Raw genomic sequence first — 19,949 nt, forward strand, 5'->3', positions numbered from 1 at the left:
CTTACTTTCTAGTAAATAGATCATAGAAAGCAATGGGCAGTGTGTTAGAGGAGAAGGCAGCCAGGCCTGCATGTCTTCAGCTCCATGGCCTTGGACAAGTCACATAACCACTCTGGGCTTCTTTATCTGTAAAATGGCGATCGTGATACCTACATAACTTGCAAAGTGGTTGTGAGGATGATATTAAATCATGTGTGTAACTGTTATTATAATCAACAATAACCACACGGGAATGCTACTTGGAATGTCTAGAAAATCGGCCTCTGTAAGCATGGATATCTATGGGATTGGGAGCCTAAGAAGGGACCTCTTCACTCACCCAAGAGGAGAAACCAACTGTGAGCAAAAAAGTCCATTGTTCATCTGGGCTCACTCAGGTATCCTTGGCTTCCAGAAACCCCAGCTTCTTGTGGTTTCACTTATCTTGGGATCCAAATGCCATGTGTATAAAGCATGCTTCTCCCTACTCTTTCCAGTTGCTGGGAAGAAATGATTCCATGAGGATGAAACATGAGACTCAGAAATGTGGACTGGGAAAGAGCAGAAAGACAAAGAATTTCTTCTGTGTGCTTTGAAATTCACAGTGTCACTCATTCTAGTTAGAGTTTGGTTGGCTTTCTTTATAAGGTGGGTGAGGAAGACTAACAAAAGTAACGTGAGCCAATGTCTTCAAAAGGAGGACTGATACCAGTTGCAAAAAATGTCAGTCTATAGCCACTTCCAACCCACCTACTTCCCAATCTCACTAAGGCAAAATGAAAGGACAACTGGCTAAATTACCTCAAGAGTTGGGAGACTTGGAGGTACTGATGAGCTGCTATCCGGAAGAAGAGGAGGAATCAACCCTCAAATTTCAGAAAGCCTAGGAAGAGTAAAGCTGGGCTGAAGCGGTAGTCTCCATATGGCTGCCAGCAAGGACTGAATGCACAGAGGTGGAGATGGCTGTGTTTATAATTTCCAGCGGAAACCCTGGTCTGTACCAGGGTGTATACAGACCTGCAAATTTCTGGGTGTTGCTTCTTTTTCTGGACCCTGACAGAGAAGATGCTGTAGCCACTGAAAATTAATCAGTCATTAATTCTATCCCTTCCATAGGAAGCTAGTACTCTCTAGTGGGCTCCTGGGAAAAAGGTTGGTAAGATAGCTAGAATTCTGGCTGACTCCAGCCAAGCTGCTGTTGGCTGAGTGGCAGGAAGAGGGCTTGGGGGGGGAGAGTGTTCATGGCTTCCTCCCTGGCTGCTCTCTGAACACAGACCTCAGCAGGCTCCTACCGAGTAGAGAAGACTTGCCCAAGCTGAACGCAGAAAAATCTGTCACAAAGAGAAGCAAAGCCCTTTGTGATTTCCCTCATGCCAGCTGTGCTCCTTGCTAATTAGCCTAATGGGAAATTTGTCTCTTCCAGACTGCAGAAAGCCGCTGACTTTCCACTGCCCCTGACAAGCGGGTCTGAGTAACTGACTGTAATCAGTGTCTGTGAAAAGCAAACAGTTCGCAGTCCACTTCAAGGCAGCCTGGCATCTGCTCTGGACAGCAGTCTGAGTCATTTGTGAATTAGCAGGCTTTGTTCCTAGAAGCCTAGCTAGAGCCAGGGCTGTGTCTGCATCTGGCCAGGTATGGGCCAGATAGGTATCATGGGGTGCTCTTGGTCATTAAGCAGTTCCCTCTGGCATTGAATGGGCACTGATTTCCTTAGAAAATTGCAGCAGTACAGTTTGGCAAGGTAATGGTTATCTGGTGCTTACTGTTTTCAGTCTCTCCTGGTCTGGCTTTGCCAGGCCCAAGGAAGGAAGCTGCTCTGACCTCTTTCAGCCATCCTCTTCATGGCTAAGCTGTCATTTATTTCCCACCCTTCTCTGAGTGTCCTATTAACCCACCTGTGCTTCCTTTACAGCGGCAGGATCCCGTATAAGGATATGTACAAATTAGTGCGGGTGATCTCGCCTCCTCTGGGCCTGGGAGAGAACTGCCCCTACAGGGTGGCTTGCAAGGTTTGCCTCCCAGTCCCCAGCCATGACCTGCCGTGGGATGCAACATCTAACCCCTCCTCTCTGTCCTCTGCTCCACCACCACTGTGCCACATGAGGGAACCTTCATGTTGCTTTCCTTTGAGTTTAAAGAGGTCCAAACCCTTCCAGAACCAGCAGCTGTTATATAAGCAGAAGGGCATACTTTGGGGAAAAGGCAGAAGAGTTGAGAACTTCATATGAAGACCAATGTGATCACTCTCTTCTTCACATGCACACACTCATGTATGTGTATGTACATGTATACACACCACACACACACACACAGGTCCACCTTAGTCTGTATAATCAGAGGGACCTCTCCTTTCTCTATAGAATGCAGAAATGTTTTTAACCCAGCAAAAGAATTCTGGCTTATTTTCACTGGAGACAGAGAAGCCTTGTTTTAGCAAAATAGCATCATCATCCCATATGTAATGTATCGAGTATGATCCCAGTGATCCCACCCTCCTAGCTCCTGGATGGTCTGGTCAGAATGACTATGAAAACTATAGGACAGAAGGGGTGAGAAACAAAGAGGGCAAGAGGTGAGAGTAGGTAAAAGAGGCATGGATTTGGTGCTGTGTGGAAGAAGGTAGTAATAGCTCAGAGAGTCTGGGAAGATCACAGTGAATGAAGCACTCCTGAGCAGAGTCCATGCTTTAGGTTCCTGCCATGGGTTGCTGTGAGGGATCTGAGGGGGCTGTCATAATTTCCAAGTCACTTCTTTGTCAGACCAAGGATATTGTTCAGGGGTGAGTAGAACCTCCCTGCTCAACTCTGCCATACCCGGGGAACTCTCTATATCCCAATGGCTCTACTAAGCCCCTATGTAAGTCCAAGCCTGTTAGGTAAGGAACCCTCTCCTGGTGCAAGTGGAGGGAAGCATGAGCTCCCTGGGCCATAGCACTGCCCAGGCAGCTGGAAGATGACCTAGGCTCAGGAAGGATGCCAGCCTGGACAATGGGATACAGCTGGCCTGGGATGGTGACACAGTGATTCCGTACTCAGGAGGCTGGACAGCTGCCTCTGCTGAGACTCTTTAAACTCCACCCTGGTGAAACCCGCAGCCGCATGTGGGAGAGCTGGGGAGGGTAGCATGGCATGCAAGATGCTCTTCCTCCTCCTGTTTTTGTTTCTTCTGTCCCCAGCATGCCATCGACCTGGCACATGCTGGGGAATAAAGAGCAGTCTTGTCCACAGAGCCAGGTGGAAGCAACGGGGCCAACTCTTTGACAGCAAGCACAGCCCACCACCTTCAGTGCAAGACGCCGCCTCCTGCTGCACACACACCACAGAGGGGGGATACACGACGTTCTGCCTGTGGGTTCAGTGGAGAATAGCCTGACTTTCAGGCCAGCGCCCCAGCCGGGGTCAGAAACTCCAACCCATGGCTGGAGCACCGTCTATCCGGTTTATACCGCTCACACACAGCCCTGGGAATTGAAAATAAGCTGTGCTGTATTGGGGAGGGATGAAGTGAACAGGCAAGTCAGGGGAATGCTAATCGAGGAGAAAATGAGTCCCTGTGACTGTTCCCGTGGAGAGTCATAGGGACCGAAGGTTGCCACCAGTGTTCCTGGGTCTGTGTGGGGCATGATATAAACCGCACCAGGATGGAGTCATGTCTACGATTTGCCTTGATTAACAGGTTTCCTATTCTTTTCCCGTTTGTCCATTTTGTTTTTTCTTCTCCTGTTTTCTGTATTTTGTTCGTTTTTGCTCTCTGGGAATGCCTGTTCTCCTCTCCTACCTGTCTGCATCCTTCTCCCCACTTCCTTCTCCTTTCCCTGCCACCTCCCTGCCCCGCTAACCCTCCCCATCCCAACTCACCACCCTCCATGAGCAGTGGCCGCATCCATTACACTGAGATGTATGAAATGCTGACTCTCATGTCACCTCCGCTAGGCCTCGGCAAGAGATGTCCCTCCAAAGTGGCATATAAGGTAGACCACCCCTTCTTTGTTCTGGGCTAGAGACCAACAGGAAATGGGATCTAGTTGTGGGGAGGCCAGAACATGGGGAGGAAGCCAGGCTGGGGAGGCGGAGGAGGGAACTAAGGAGGAAAGGCACGATGAGACTGAAGAGTCAGGAAGGTTCCCAGGACGGAGTCATGAGATAATACAAGGAATGGTTTTTAATACTGTTCAACATGTTTTTTTTATGTGATATTTTGTGTTTCTACAAGTGTGTGGCTTCTTGTGAGTGAGTTACCTGACAAGCAGTGTTAAGTGATGTGTTTCCTTTTAGAGGAGGCAGAGTGGTGGCCTATGGGATGGCATATATGGGCAAGAAGGAAGCCTACAGCAAAACAGCTATCAGTGCTCGTATGCAAAGAAATATCTTCAATCAGATAAATCAAGGAAATCATGCAGAAATTCCTTTATACATGGAATTGTTAGGAGAAAATTACTTTAAACAAGAAATTTTTAGGAGAGAGGAAAACTCATAACAAATGTTTTCACCCGTGACAGGAAGAATGGCATAGGTTCCTTCTAGGTCTAAGAAGAAAAGAGGAACCTGTCTTCCATCCTGTGATAGACTAAGGAATGCAGCTCTATCCCACTAACCCAGCTACCCAGTTCTCTTGGAAATACTCAAAATGAAGGGAAATCATGGGCACAAGTTGTATTCAGCATTAAATCTGACTTACTGGCATTACATAGTTATGGGGCCTGGCCCCGGAGTTATGAGTGGATTCCCCCATGGCTTGCTGCTTAGAGATTATTGTACACTGGGAGTCATTTGCCCTTGGGGTGCTCATAGCTTTCGGACATGAGTTGTTTTGCCACCCATTAGTAATAGTTACTGTCGGTTCCCCTTTGCTATTTAGACTGACCCAGAACTCTGGAGCTCTTTCATTTACCTAGGAACACATCATAGTAATGTTTCCACTCCTCTAGATGTTTAAAGAAGTGGGAGAGAGATGGAACTCAAATCCAAACAAGAAACTGGCTTTCCACTCTAAGACACCATGTGGCATCAGCTTTAGGCAGGATGCTGCAATGGAACGTTAGACACCCTTCTTTGGGAAGAGGTATTTCCCTCTCTGCCAGGCTGGTGGTTCTGCCAGAGGACATTCTCCTGCTGCTACCTCAAGTTGTATGGCCCCAGAGAGCATCTCACTGGAACATGGCCATTAGGGACCCTCATTCCTCCCCAGTACATGGCTCCTCGTGCACAGCTTAGGGGCTGGCATCCTTTTTGCTCACAATGGCCACATCCAAAAGTACCAGGTGGTAGAATGTGGCCTTGAATTTGTACTTCTGGGATGAAGCTTGGTGGGAGAAGGGGAGCGGGGATTGGAGGAAAAGTAAAAGAACTCCAAAAGCAAGATACTCTCTGGAAAGTGGATTTGGCCATTTCAGTGTGATCCCTTTCTTTGGGTGAGGGGAACAAGGCCTGCCCACTCTGCTCCTGCCTGGGCCACCCTTCTCTCATTCTGTCTTCTCTGCTCTCCCCATCCTCCTACCCCAGAGCCTGTTTGCACTCTCCCCCTCGTTCACCCTGTTCCACCTCATCCTTTAGACAAGTTGGACTTATGCATGTTCAATCATGTGCTGGCAAATTTCATCTATTAAAGACTCAAAAAGGGGGCACCAGGATGCATCTTTCAAGTTAGATAAGCAAAGCAAAATCTCATTTCTCACTGTATTTCCATGTGAGTTTCAGGGGGTATTCATGGGACAAGTGGAAATATGGAGCAGCCCTGAACAGGGAATGGAGCCACCTCCCAGAGCTGACTCCTTTCCTTGAGACACTTCTTTTAGAAATCACTTCCCATCCCTATCAAAGACATTCTTAGGACTCCATCAGGGGAGCCCTACAGAATGATTAGGGAAGCTCCTTCCCTTTGGAATTTGGCATCATTCCCTCAGTGGAGAAAAAACAAACTCAAAAAAAAAAAAAAAAAGCAGCAAATAAGCCTTAAATGAGAAGCAGGGAGGGAAGGACTGGGGCAGGGGATGGGGATCCTTGCCCTTCTTTTTTGTCTGTGCATTTGACCTCTGCCCTTTTCTTCCTTTCTTACTAAGGTGTCTTTCAATTTTTTTTTTTTTTTTTTTTGCCTGCTGTTATTTTTCTCTTTCTCACAGAGGTTGGTCCTGATGAACATGCCAGTAGCTGAGGACATGACGGTCCACTTCACCTCCACACTTATGGCTTTGATCCGGACAGCTCTGGACATTAAGATTGCCAAAGGTAAGCTTAGGAAGGGAGGTGGCAAGGAGGAATTCTGGAACAACTCATGCAGGTGGCACATGATGGAGATATTTGAACTGTCATCTATCCAGCTAAGGACACAACAATGCAGTCATCTGAACATCAAGTATCTGACTCAACTAATATTTACCATTTCCTTCTGGTACAGTGAATGGTTTGATCATCTCCAGGGCTTCTTTCAGCTTTAAAAGTAATGATCTTCAGTGTCTGGCTCACAATAGGTATTCTAGAAATATTTATTGACCAAAGGTTAATTTGGTCCTTTTTTTCCATATATGTTTATTTTTCTGAAGTCTTGAGAGGCTTCTGTGGCAGAAGGTGCTGTCATAGAGGCCACGGTAGTGTTTTATTCCTCTTGATTTCTAATCAATGGTTTAGGAGAGAATAGGTTTACTACTACTTCCAGGTGGACCTTTAGCCTTTCTGCTCTTGTGCAATCTAAATCCTTTTTAAAATCAGATCACTCAGACTATGGAGTTAGGGTTGCTGGAAGGATTGCTGTACGGATAAGAAGGCAGAGGAACGTACTTGCGGCTATTTTTATTTTCTCCTCTGATACACTGAGCACCTGGGAGGCTTTTAGAATGAATGAGGAAGTTGCTCTTAGTCTGAGGGTCTCGGATCTCTTGGCAGGATATCCCTGAGTCACTGAAAACAGGAACCAAAATGTGTTCTGCTTCTTCAGCAGAAAGACCTGGTATTGCAAGATCTACTGTCACTAAGTGCCAAGATTTCTTCTTAAAATATGAGGTGCCCTGCTGATTCAGCTCCTACCTCCACCTTCTCCCTCAGTCCTGGTTATTTCCGGGTCTATTCTATTTATTAGTAATTTATCTTATTCTAGGTGGTGCAGACAGGCAGCAGCTAGACTCAGAGCTACAAAAGGAGACCCTAGCCATCTGGCCTCACCTATCCCAGAAGATGCTGGATCTGCTTGTGCCCATGCCCAAAGGTTTGGGTCTTCTCCTGGGTATCCTTGTCACTGTGGGCCCAGCAAATGAAGGCTACGTCTTTTGGGGGAACCCAGAGTGATCAAAGAGATAAGGGAAGTTTGCCCTTTTATCCTTAAGTCCCTTTTGTCCTTATTAATTGAAAACATGTTCTTTAAGATAGGTCACTGTGGTTGTGGATGAGACTTCCTGGGTGTATAGCTCCTTCCTTCCACATAATACTCCTCAGCAAACCCTCATGGGAGAAAGGATGTTGTCACTTAGCTATAGAGATTTAGAATGGTAGGCATGATGCTTACTCATGTACTGCTTATCCTCAGTATCATCACCATCACTAGGTGGGCATGCAAGCCCCCTGAGGACAGATCAGGGGACCTATGCACTCTGCATCCTCAGATCCTGGGACCATGGGGACCCTCAATATATGCTGGATGAATGGGTGACTGACAGCGCAGACCTGTTCCAGAGAGTGGGTAACAAAGCTTAGAGGTTCCTCACTCTATCCCATCATCTTCTCCCTCTTCACCATCATGCCACATTTGTGTTTTTAGCCTCTGACCTGACTGTGGGCAAAATCTATGCAGCAATGATGATCATGGACTACTATAAGCAGAGTAAGGTGAAGAAGCAGAGGCAGCAGCTGGAGGAACAGGTGAAGGTCAATGCCAGCATGCTAAGTGGGTGGGCCACGAGGAGTTGCAGGAGGGGATAGGCCTGTGCATCCCTGGGGCATAGTGCCCTGCAAGGACTTAGAAGCAGCAGTAATGGGTGCAAGGCCCAAGAACTTTGTAGTAACGTGGAATTAGAAACCCAGTGGGTCAAAGGTTAAAATGGTCAAACAAGGGATAAGTTATGTGCCTGTATTATCCATGTAAATTGTATTTTCCCCATAGCAAACTCCATAGTCATTGGAATTGTTTTCTTCTCTTTCCCTCTTTTTACCCAGAAAAATGCCCCCATGTTCCAACGCATGGAGCCCTCATCTCTGCCTCAGGAGATCATTGCTAATGCCAAAGCCCTGCCTTACCTCCAGCAGGACCCCGTTTCAGGCCTGTGAGTAGCACCAAAACATCCCTGGCATGGCTGCTTGCAATCTGTCACCCATGCTGTTGTGCAGACCCCAAAACTCACTGCTCAGAAGGGCCCAAGAATGAATACTCTGAGCTTGAGTGATCCTTTTTCTGAGGTTGAATATCTTAAAATGATTTTCAGCAGGAGTAAGAGAAAAGCAGACTAAGCATACTTAGCACTGTGGTCAGCATCAGAGACGGTGATCACTGTGAATGAACAATAGAAGAAGAGAGTTTCACTTGTCTTTTAATATACTTGGGTCTTAGTTGTAGTTCTGTTGCGAAGAATAATCATCTCCTCTCTAATTCTTGGCTATCGCTTCCCTGTGGATCTAGTGTCCTGCTGGAAGATAGAGCCACCCTCACGGGTGCCATGCTGGCTGAGTGTAAGAGGACCACTAGTAACTGCTTTCCCTGAGGTTGACACTTCTAGCGACACTATTTGCAGGATCTCACTTGATTCCCACTCTAGCAGCCTACTAAACCCTGGAGGTATATATTAATATCACCACTTTACACATGAAGAAACTGGAGACTAACTGAGGTTAACTACGTTGCCTAAAGTCATGGCTAGTAGAATGTGGAACTGGAATTTAAGTTCCTTATTTCTGACCCCAGAGTGTTTTCCCTACACCATGTTTTCTTTAATAAACAAAAGGGACCTTATTCAGAAAGGGACCTTACTTTTTCTATAATAGGAGTGAAAATAAAACACAAATGAAGGAATTTTCCCATCCTTCTGAGTGATAAGCCTTAGCCCCAGTTAATCTACTATAGCATATGTATCTCATAACATTGTATTTCTGTCATCAGCATTTAGTGTGTACCCAAAGAACACAAGTCTTTCTTTTCTACTCAATGTAAATGAGCTTTTGTGATTGGATTTAACAAAGTCCCAGTTCTTACAAAACCAGGAATCACCAAATCGCATATTTTTTTTTTTTTGAGACGGAGTCTCGCTCTGTCGCTCAGGCTGGAGTGCAGTGGCACAATCTCAGCTCACTGCAAGCTCCGCCTCCCGGGTTCACGCCATTCTCCTGCCTCAGCCTCCCGAGTAGCTGGGACTACAGGCGCCCGCCACCACGCCCGGATAATTTTTTGTATTTTTAGTAGAGACGGGGTTTCAGTGTTCACCAGGATGGTCTCGATCTCCTGACCTCATGAGCCGCCCGCCTCGGCCTCCCAGAGTGCTGGGACTACAGGCATGAGCCACTGCGCCTGGCCCAAATCACATATCTTAATTACTAAGAGAGTGATACCCAGGACTTGGGAATGAGACCTCTGTTGGAGTCATTTGGAATTGCTCAGATCATTTCTTTCTTTCTGCCTGTGGTGCTGGAGATCTGTTTTTGAAAAGCACTGCTTTCAGATATCGAAGTCCAACACCTTTGGAAGAGAAGACAAGATGAAGAGTCATATTGGTTTATATATATATATAATTTGATATATATACTATATATGTGTGTATATATGTGTGTGTGTATATATATATAATTTGATGTGATGAAATGCAGGGTGTGAATTCTCCTGTCCACAGAAAACAAGTCAGTGTTTATCTTCTGCTTGTGTAGGAGGGAGGGAGGGAAGGAAGTACGATCGGAACAGTGGGACCTCTCCACTGGAAGGGTTTATGCTGTTTTTTGTTTTTTTGTTTTACCAGTCCTTGGCTTAGAAATGGGGGACACACCCCCTAAATTGCAATCTCTGTTTTATCTACATTTTGCTATACAAATTAACCCGCCACCATAGGATCACTCTGGCTTTTCTCCCATATATTTATTGATCCATTTACTCATTGATTTTTACCAATATTTTTTAAGAGCCAATATGGCCCCAGAGCTGGCTTAGGCACTGGGGCTATGGCAGAGAACAGGTCCCCATGGAGACAAATCTGGAAGAAGAAATTACAAGAACAATACAGGCAAACAATGCTGAAGGGTGGGCTGTTGTGATGTCATGGAAACAGCTCACCCAGTTTGAGGGTTTAGAGAGGCCTTCCTGAGGAAGTAACATGTGAGTGAGACTTGAAGACAAGCTCTTCAAGAGTGGTAAGAGAAAGTATGGTAAGTTTAAGGAACTTAAAATCTGTCATGATGGTTGGAGCATGGAGAGCTCAGAGGATGTGTTAAGTTACGGATTTGGAGAGATATACAGGGGCTAGTATTTTGGGGGCATTATAAGCAGAACAAAGAAGGTGGATTTTGTCTTAGGATAATGGGGTTTTATGCATCACAATGATGTGATCAGATGTGTGCTTTTTAAAATTCAGTCTAGACTAAAGGAATTGGAGGGAACCAATTCTAGAGGCAGGAACACCATTTCGTAGGTTATTACAGTTGTGTAAATTATCAGTGAGAGTAGCTTGGACTAGCAAGATGGAGACAGATGGTCAGATGTGAGATATTTGGTAGATAGACTGGATAGGATTTGGTGATTGATTTGCTACTTGGACTAAAGGGGAAGCAGAGGATTCTGGGTGAAGCCTTTGGTAGGTGCATGTTGGTATATTTCCTGACATGGGGACACTGGTGGACCAGCAGGCTGGTTCCTCAGAACCATCTGTGTTTCTAGAGCCATGCATCATTGTTCAGTAGAGGTTGATCTAGGGGTACAGTGGTAGACATAACAGATAGGGTCACTCCCTCAAATATGGCAAACCAGACATTAAACAGAGAGATACTGGAAAGAAGAAAAGTTGCATTTTCAGTGATTTAATTACGGAAAGAGTTTACAGGGCGGTAGGGAGTTGGAGTGAAGTGTTCTGCACCCTTAGAGTGGCCTCTATTAAAATCTCGAGGCAGAAACAAGCCTAGCCTATCCAACGAACTAAAAGAGGCTGGCATTTGTCTCGAATTCAGGGAGCAAAGGGGAAAGTGGTACAAGAGGAGGTTAGTGAGGTAGGGACCAGATCGCGAAGGAGGCTGTGTTCAGAATTCTGGATTCTGTGCCCCAGCTTGACAAGGTTTTCAAAGTAGGAGATCACTCTGGGTTCCGGTTATTCAACTCTGTTAAGTGATTCCAGGGGTCCTCTCCCTCTCTTGAGGATTCTATAATTATTTACTCTCTGTAGGACAAAAAGGAACCCATTTCTTTCTTTCTGAGACATGATCTCACTCTTGCCCAGGCTGGACTACAGTGGCACAACCGGCTCACTGCAGCCTTGACTTCCTGGGCTCAAGTGAACCTCCTGCCTTAGCCTCCTGTGCAGCTGGGACCACCCCAGGCATGTGTTATCACTGCTGGCTAATTTTTTTGTAGAGACAGATCTTGCTTTGTTGCCCAGGTTGGTCTCGGACTCCTGAGCTGAAGCTGTCTTCCTGGTTCGGCCTTCCAAAGTGCTGAGAGTACAGGTGTGAGCCACAGTGCAAAGCTGAGAACTCATTCTTTTACTGGCTGTGCTCAATCTTATTCCCAGTGGTTCTCAGGAGATGCCACCGTGAGGAAGATGACTGACATTAGGCAGGTCATTTAAATATCATGAAAACTCGGCAAAAGCTCTCACTGGAAGCAAGCGGACAGATTAGGTAACTCTGCTCTTCAGATCTTCCTCTGTAATCTAAAATTCATACCTATGGATTGTTTTTAAGTAATTGGCAATCCTTGCTCATGCCTTGAGTTTTCCATTGGATGCAGTCATTAGCAGTAGACTTAAAAGAAATGGTATCCCATCTCTCCCTCCTAGCTCCGCCACCAAGAGAGCTGCTACCCAGCCACTTACCCCAGTCCTTCCTCCCATACTCTGGAAGCTCACTCTGCGTTCTTGAGCAGGTGAGATGGTAGCTATTACCATACTGGTGGCAGTCAGCCAATAATTTGGCAACAGGCACCACAATCTCCAGAAAGCTCGGCTGCTTCTTTCTCTCCTAACCACCCCAGTGGATCCCCCATCAGGTTAAGAGTGTCTGGAAGTACTAGACAGTGGTTTAATAACAAGCCTACTGTGCCAGTTCTCCATTCTTTTCCCTTGGAGACCTCTAAACAACTGGGCAGACTTTGTCTCTGTCCTCTTTTCTCACCACCATTTAAACCTCTTCCTACATTGCCATCAACCAAGAGGTTTTCATCTCATCACCACATCTGAAATCCTTCTCAGCTCACGAACCAACAGACTTAATGTATGGTACACGGTAGTCCTTCAATAAATGGCAGTGGAATTGGACTGAATTGTTTTGTTCAGCCAGGGATGTTGGCAAAACATTCCACATTCTTACTGTGAGTAGGGAAAATTTTTAAAAAGACCATGGCTGCTTAATACTGAAACAAACTGTTCGCTGTGTAAACTAGGGTGTTTCTCCACCAAATGGGGAAAATGAGCAGAAACAGGTTTACAATCTAGCATTGGTTTTCCATATGGCTGAGCGTGACAAATGATGTCATTTGTCATAGATATGCTAGTCCCCAGAATCATGAATGGTTCCAAAGGCAGGATGCAGGTTGAAAACACCAGCCTCTGTCTTTTCCAGTGCTTTTTTTTTTTTTTTTTTAATTTCAGGACTAGCCACATGTAAGTTACTAGGTTTACAAAAGCCAGTCAAGGCTAAAGGGTGTTGCCCTACTGGAGTGGGAACTGCTAGTGGCAGCCGTGACATGACTGTCCCTCATTACTTCTGGATTTGACATTGCTTTTCAGGAGTGGCCGGAGTGCATACCCTTCGATGAGTCCACTCTCTCCCCAGGAGATATTCCAGTTGGCTTGTATGGACCCCGCCGATGATGGACAGTTCCAGGAACAGCAGTCTCTGGTGAATGCATGAGTTATATGACCTCAAAAATATTTCCGTGGTTTCCTGATCCCTCTTACTAATTTTAATACATAGTCATGGTCCGTCAGGAAAATCCATTCTGGTAGTTTAGCCAATTGCCCTGGAGGTGTCCTGCCTTAGCCCTTTTCTAGCCCAGTTTCTCCTGTGCTCTGACAATGTTCCCTCTTTAGGTTTTATAATCCCAGAGGTCCCTTCCCTGCAGCAGGAACTTAAATTGCTTTAGGCCAAGCCCTCTTAGTTTATGGCCCTGAGTATCAAGTGTAAGACCAAAAGTCACATACAAAATCTTGCCTTTGATGGGGAGCTTGAAGATGTATCACCAGAGAATGAGTGATACCAACCCTGCCTCTTAGTGTACCTAGGTACAGCTTGTGGGACACACGAATGCCCCATGCCATTCCTTAGTGATGCCCACCTCCTCTAGAACCTAGCAGCAGCATGTACCACAGTGACGAGCTCCCTGCCAGGAGGCACAGAAGACTGTCCTACCTCTGCTCTGTGTGGGTTCAGTCACATTGTCCCTTTTGGTCACAATTCAAAGACATTGTAACAGGCCACTAAAGTCACTTCCCTGACCCCAAAACGAGTTTATTAGCATAAATGGTAAAATTCCTGGCCGGGCGCAATGGCTCACACCTATAATCCCAGCACTTTTGGAGGCTGGTGGATGACAAGGTCAGGAGATTGAGACCATCCTGGCTAACACAGTGAAACCCCATCTCTACTAAAAATACAAAAAAATTAGCCGGGCGTGGTGGCGGGCGCCTGTAGTCCCACCTACTCGGAAGGCTGAGGCAGGAGAATGGCGTGAACCTGGGAGGTGGAGCTTGCAGTGAGCTGAGATCGCGCCACTGCACTCCAGCCTGGGCGACAGAGCGAGACTCCGTCTCAAAAAAAAAAAAAACAAAAAAAAAAAACAAATTCCTGAGAGACCTATTGAGTCAAGTGAAAGCTTGAAGAAGAGAGGAGAGATTGAAGTTTTGGCTTAGCCAATACAAAGCTAAAATATGGTTCCTAAACATTGACTTTACCATTATTCCTGGTTTAGGAGCCATGAGCTCAAGGTCCCCCACCCCAACCTCAACTTAGAATTGAAGCCCAAGCAGTCATTGGACTGAAAAGAAAAAAGGACAAAACCCAACCATTGCAAAAGTCTGTACAGACAGCTTGTACTGAGTTCCATATCATTTAAATTCTGATTCAGCTGTGGCTCTTCTCTCCCCTTCATTTCTCTCCTGATCCCTCCCTGCTGCTACTGTGTACCTCAGAGCCACCCTGAATGAATGACGTGTGATGGAATGGGCACCCCCTCAGAGGGCGAAAAACACTCAGCGGCTCAAACAAATGTATTCTTCTATCTCCTGCGAGTGCTGAGACAGAATCGTGCATGGTTGTGTGGGGGAAGAGTGTTTGTCCAGACACCCCCAGGGCTGAGTGATTGACTGCCTGAGGGTGTTCTTGATGAGGCGGGTAGGAACTCGTGGAGTCATTCTCTGCCCTCCCCTCTGAGGAACTTAGCACCAAGACCTGTGGAATTATTGGTACAGAGAGTTTGAGTCTTAAAAAGGCCTCGCAGCATTTTGCCTGCCTGGGGATGTGTCTAGTGGGAAAAAAATTGCAATAATGTGTCCTTTTTTTCACAGGGAGACTTTATGACATCATTTCTGCGGGGTCCCCAGGGCTGAGCTATAGTGCCAGGACTTTTTGGATATGTGTTCATCTCATTGTCAGTACTGGTGTCTGTAATTCAATTCAGGTGTCAGCCTGTGCTACACACTCACCACTGTGTACTTCTGCCCATCCCTCGGGGCCGCTGCTCCATGTCCCGAGGCGTGGCCATGATTGTGTGTGTGCATATGGAGTGTGTGTCTCACACCACCTCTGATACCTGTAGACTGCAGTGTTGTTACCACGTCTGTTTGGAGTCAGAACTGTGTGCTGTATAAAGCATGTGCCACAAACACTGTAACTCCCTCAAGAGCACCATAGCACATGTCTTGGGAAAGTACCCCTCCCATACACACCGGAAACCACTCAGCCAAATGGCCACAGACGCTAAGGTGGGGGTCCCATTCATTTTCTTTTGGGCAATGCCCTCCATGTTTTTAGGATGTCATTTCTTAAATATAAAATAGCTTTTTCTGGTACTATCTCCATCTGCCCAAGATGTTCTTAGATCTTTTTGTTGGGTAGCCCACGTAAACATCTCCCATACAGCTCTTTATGCAATGATACTAGCTATCTGTATAGAGCATGCACGACTGCCAAGCTAACATTCTTTAACCAGGAAACTAACAAAAATGACAGAACCTTAGAGATTTGCAGTCCAACCTAATAACATTCTAGGCTGGCACAGCCCAAAACAATAGCTCTTAGCCATGTGTGGCTAGTCCAAATAAAATATAAACGAATTTTTATATTGATTACATGTTGACATGCTAATATTTGGATATATTCAATGTTATTAAATTTCTTTTCACCTTTTACAACATGGTTACTTGGACATTTAAAATTCTGCAAGTGGCTTGCATCATCCTTCCATGGGACCGTGTTACTCAGGGCATCCCTGACAGCTACCCACCACATCTTTGGATGGTTTCAATCAGAAGAAAACTCTTAAAGTCATGTGTCTTAAGGCTTGAGAAGACATATTTGACATCAGAAATTGTTGACTTCCCTTAGAATACTGGTTTCCATTTAATTGATAAGAGTCTTCTTCAGATTAAAAGAAAAATCCAATGCTACCACTTCTTGAAAGCGAACTTCACATATCTGAAAAGTATTATACCCCACAGTATTTGTTGCAGAAGACAATAAAATCTGAATCATTGCTTAGTGATGAAAAATAGGTGACCTTCAGCACTCAATCCCAGCTAGAGCTTCCTGTCTGGAACATATAGCGCATAGGTGCACACAAAAACACACACATACACACAACTGAGACCTTAAAGCTGCAAGTCTCTCTTTTGAAAGTCGTTCTTGAGGAGGCTGAATTGTCCACTGGATGTGAGAAGCAATGAGATGAGACCAAGTCCCACAAGCTTGGCTGTGTTTATTTCCAGGAGCCAGAGGTTAGTGAATTAAAAAGCGTGCAGCCCTCTAACCATGGCATCTACCTTCCTTCGGACACCCAGGAGCATGCGGGATCTGGGAGGGCATCCTCTATGCCACGTCTGACTGTGGATCCCCAGGTAAAAAGCAACCACCTACCTTAATGCAGTGGCATCCGGGCTGTATTAGCTGGGTTATGGAATAATATCTGATATTTGCAGGTGAGCCCTTGACTTGCCCGCACCCCTTCCCTATAAATAAAACCTGGCTCATGGGCCTTCTCTAATAGAGCCTGCTCCTCCAGTGTTTTCAGTGACCCCCTAACCACAACAGCCCAGCCAACAAAATTGCATACCTCACTCTGGACGGGCTATACATCCTCAAGATTCAACCAGCCACGCCAGAAATATTTTCCAGGATTTTCTCTGTGTACTTTTCCATCCTTTTTTCGTTTCCTGACTCCTCCAGCACATATGCAGTTACTTACACATACAGGTCTGTGTCAGGACTGTCTGTCCTAACCAGTGCAGGCCACACCTCATTTCTTTGTCTGTTTTCCTGGCTGCTTTCTCCTGTCTGTCTGTCTTACATCAGGTTTTGACAGAGACAAGAAGTTTTTGTGGATTTGTTTTAATATGTGTGGCAAATCAAAACGCCAGAATTTAAAATGGGGCTAGGTGGGATTGATGGCAGCAGAGGGAGAGTGATACATGCTTAGCACTTGTTAAATTGCAAGCTCTCCTGGGCTGTAGTGCAGAAGGGCAGGTACTTCTCTGGCAAGGGCATTTAAAAAAAAAAAAAAAAAAAAAGCAAAGCTATGTTTCTTTCATGGGGTAGCCTCTTAGACAATTGCCGTCACATGTTTCAAAGCAGCACGGTATTTGCTGCAGCCCGGCTGCACCCATGGTAGAGGGCTCTGTGGGAGCTTGCACAGTGCCTGCCTGCCTGCATTCTGCTTGGCTTTGTACACTCAGCTACAGGAAGAGAAGATCCGGGACCATTTCCAGTGACTATGTTAACATAACGTAAGGATACTTTCTTGAACAGTTTCCACCAGCTAAGGTTTGAGCAAGAGAGATTCAAAGGAAGTTACCATTTGCAGGGGTTACAATTTGCCTTCCTCAACGTCTCAGTCTTGCCGCTTCTGTCCTTTTAGATCTTTTCAATCATTAATCTATACCTGTGTTTCTCTGGGGGCTTGTATTTCCAGGTGGTGACAGACACTAGCTCCATGAGACGTTCATTTTCCACTATTCGGGATAAGCGTTCAAATTCCTCGTGGTTGGAGGAATTCTCCATGGAGCGAAGCAGTGAAAATACCTACAAGTCCCGTCGCCGGAGTTACCACTCCTCCTTGCGGCTGTCAGCCCACCGCCTGAACTCTGATTCAGGTGAGGTCTTCATTGTCCAGCTCTTTCATCAGGCAGTGGGCTCCTGCCCTGATGGACTTACTCTCCGAGCACTGTAGATAACCAGAAAATAATTTAGAGACCAGGGTTGAAGAAAGTAAAGGATGCTCCTTACCAAAGGGAATTCCTGTATGTGACTTAACATCCTGAAACAGGCCAAAGCCCTCCTCTGTGTTCACCGGAAAGGCTGTTGCAATCCCTTCCTTCTGGAGCAGGGCTATACAAATCATTAGAATTGAGGGAGCTTTTCAAATAGTCTTCTGCAAAACCACTGGGGCTTTTTAGGAATGTATTAGAGACTCACTGTGAGGACTAAACTTTAACCACCAATTCCACTTCAACCCAAACAGTGCTACCTGGAATTATTTTCTGTGTTTTAATTTCTTTTTTTCTTTTTTTTGTTTTGAGACAGAGTCTCGCTCTGTCACCCAGGCTGGAGTGCAGTGGTACAATCTTGGCTCACTGCAAGCTCTGCCTCCCAGGTTCACAGTGTTCTCCTGCCTCAGCCTCCCAAGTAGCTGGGACTACAGGCACCCGCCACCACACCCCATGTATTTTTTGTATTTTGAGTAGAGACAGGGTTTCACTGTGTTAGCCAGGATGGTCTCAATCTCCTGACCTCATGATCCACCCGCCTTGGCCTCTCAAAGTGCTGGGATTACAGGCGTGAGCCACCGCACCCAGCCTGAATTTCTTTTGAGCTTTTCGCAAAAAAAAAAAAAAAAAAAAATTTAGTCTGGCTCAACCATTTTATTTTATTGGATAAAGAAATGAAAGTTGAAAAAGCAGTGACTCGTCCCATGTCACAGGGCCATTAAGTGGCAGAACTGGGACTAGCACTGGGATCCTTTCATTTCAATCCTGGACTTCACACCATGGCATTATATTAGGTGTGTTATTATTTAGTTCACAGAAATTTCTTAATTCCCTTCTGCTGGTACCACCTTTCCCTCAAAAAGTTACACAGCCATATTTATGATAGAGAGTGTTCCTGACCCATATTGTTAACCAATATCCTATATTGTGTGTAGCGTAAATAGAAACAGAATAGAATGCATTGTTTGACATATGTGTCTCTACTGGCACCTTGCACCTGCTTACAAAGTAGGTAATTTGTTAGCCTCCCTTTCTCCCCTGCTTCCCTTTCAGATCATCTTTTGACATACCTGGAGAAGCCAGGATTCTTTTAGGGGCCTCTCTTTGTTCAGGCTGCTATAAGAAATTACCACAGACTGGGTGGATTAAACATGTATTTGTCACGGTTCTGGAGGCTGGTAAATCCGAGACCAATGTGCCAGCAGATCTCTGTCTGCTTTCTGTTCTCACATGATGGAGAGAAGAGAGAGTGGAAGCAAGCACTCTCAGGTCTCTTCTTATCAGAGCACTAATCTCATAATGGAGGCCCCACCCTCATGCCCTGCCTCCTAACGCCATACCATCAGGAACAAGTTAGGCCTCAACATTTGAATTTGGGTGGGGACAGAAACGTGGTCCATCTGAGGGCCCAACCCCAGGCTGTGATGGGATACTTGGAGAGAAGTCCCTTCATCATCAGTGGTCAGAGTGGGCAGAGTTATAACCAAGTGCTTTTGTCACCTCTCACAGGCCACAAGTCCGACAGTCACCGCTCAGGGGGCAGGGAGCGAGGACGATCAAAAGAGCGAAAGCATCTTCTCTCTCCTGATGTCTCCCGCTGCAATTCAGAAGAGCGAGGGACCCAGGCTGACTGGGAGTCCCCAGAGCGCCGTCAATCCAGGTCACCCAGTGAGGGCAGATCACAGACCCCCAACAGACAGGTGAGCACAGAGAGGAAGCCAGTCTACAGCAGAAGGACAGGGGAGGGTGGGCTGTATAATTACACGCAAGTTGTGAGTATTTAGCAAACACATTCAAGTACCCACAAAGACTGGAATTTCACAGGAAGCTTTACCTATAGTGCGTAGAGGTTAGCTGCTCAATGCTTGTGTAGTCAGAGATTGAATTCACAGAAAACCAGATTTCCCCCAAGGAAGATGGTGTCTAGAGGTCATTCCATTTCAGCCTTTGGAATCCAGAGATATAAATAGGCTGACAGATGTCTCAGCCAGATTTTGGAGGAGAGGATGGTCCTTTAGCCAGAAAGCTTCCTTTGACCATCTTGTGATCCCCAGTATTTGTGAGAATGGTGATTCATCTCTCAGCCCAGGATTCACAAGTCAGAGCAGTTCACCCTCATTTACCTAGCTTCCAGCCATCCCAACAGGACCATGCCTTTTGCTGAACCACCAGCCTGGTGCATAAAGAATAACTATCAGAGCTGTATGAGAACATTCATCGACTCTGTGTTACTCCTCCTCACTGTAGCCCTATCTCTAGTCATGGCACTTTGACCCATAATAGGAGACCCCGTCAGAATGATCAGTGGAGAAAGGAGGGGCTGCTAATGCAGACCTTTGGAGACACAGCAGCTGAGAGGTTTCCCTTCTAGAACAACAGTTTTCAA

The 19,949-nt window shown here is 46.0% G+C and overlaps 1 protein-coding gene across 3 annotated transcripts in view; it reads left to right on the forward strand.

Moving 5' to 3' along the window:
* Positions 1–19,949, forward strand: part of CACNA1E (calcium channel, voltage-dependent, R type, alpha 1E subunit) — a 347,324-nt gene that overhangs the window by 318,087 nt on the left and 9,288 nt on the right. For 2 of the 3 annotated variants that reach the window (XM_011951156.1, XM_011951158.1), the window contains 8 exons: positions 3,853–3,949; positions 6,098–6,203; positions 7,069–7,176; positions 7,726–7,826; positions 8,121–8,227; positions 12,875–12,986; positions 17,269–17,449; positions 19,073–19,263. In XM_011951156.1, coding sequence (XP_011806546.1) covers positions 3,853–3,949; positions 6,098–6,203; positions 7,069–7,176; positions 7,726–7,826; positions 8,121–8,227; positions 12,875–12,986; positions 17,269–17,449; positions 19,073–19,263 — 1,003 coding nt within the window. Of the gene's footprint in view, positions 1–3,852; positions 3,950–6,097; positions 6,204–7,068; positions 7,177–7,725; positions 7,827–8,120; positions 8,228–12,874; positions 12,987–16,069; positions 16,199–17,268; positions 17,450–19,072; positions 19,264–19,949 lie in introns of all 3 variants that reach the window. The other variant, XM_011951155.1, reaches the window with a different exon arrangement.

This window comes from Colobus angolensis, unplaced genomic scaffold, assembly GCF_000951035.1.
Source record: "Colobus angolensis palliatus isolate OR3802 unplaced genomic scaffold, Cang.pa_1.0 Scaffold315, whole genome shotgun sequence".
In the NCBI taxonomy this organism is placed as follows: Eukaryota; Metazoa; Chordata; class Mammalia; order Primates; family Cercopithecidae; genus Colobus; species Colobus angolensis.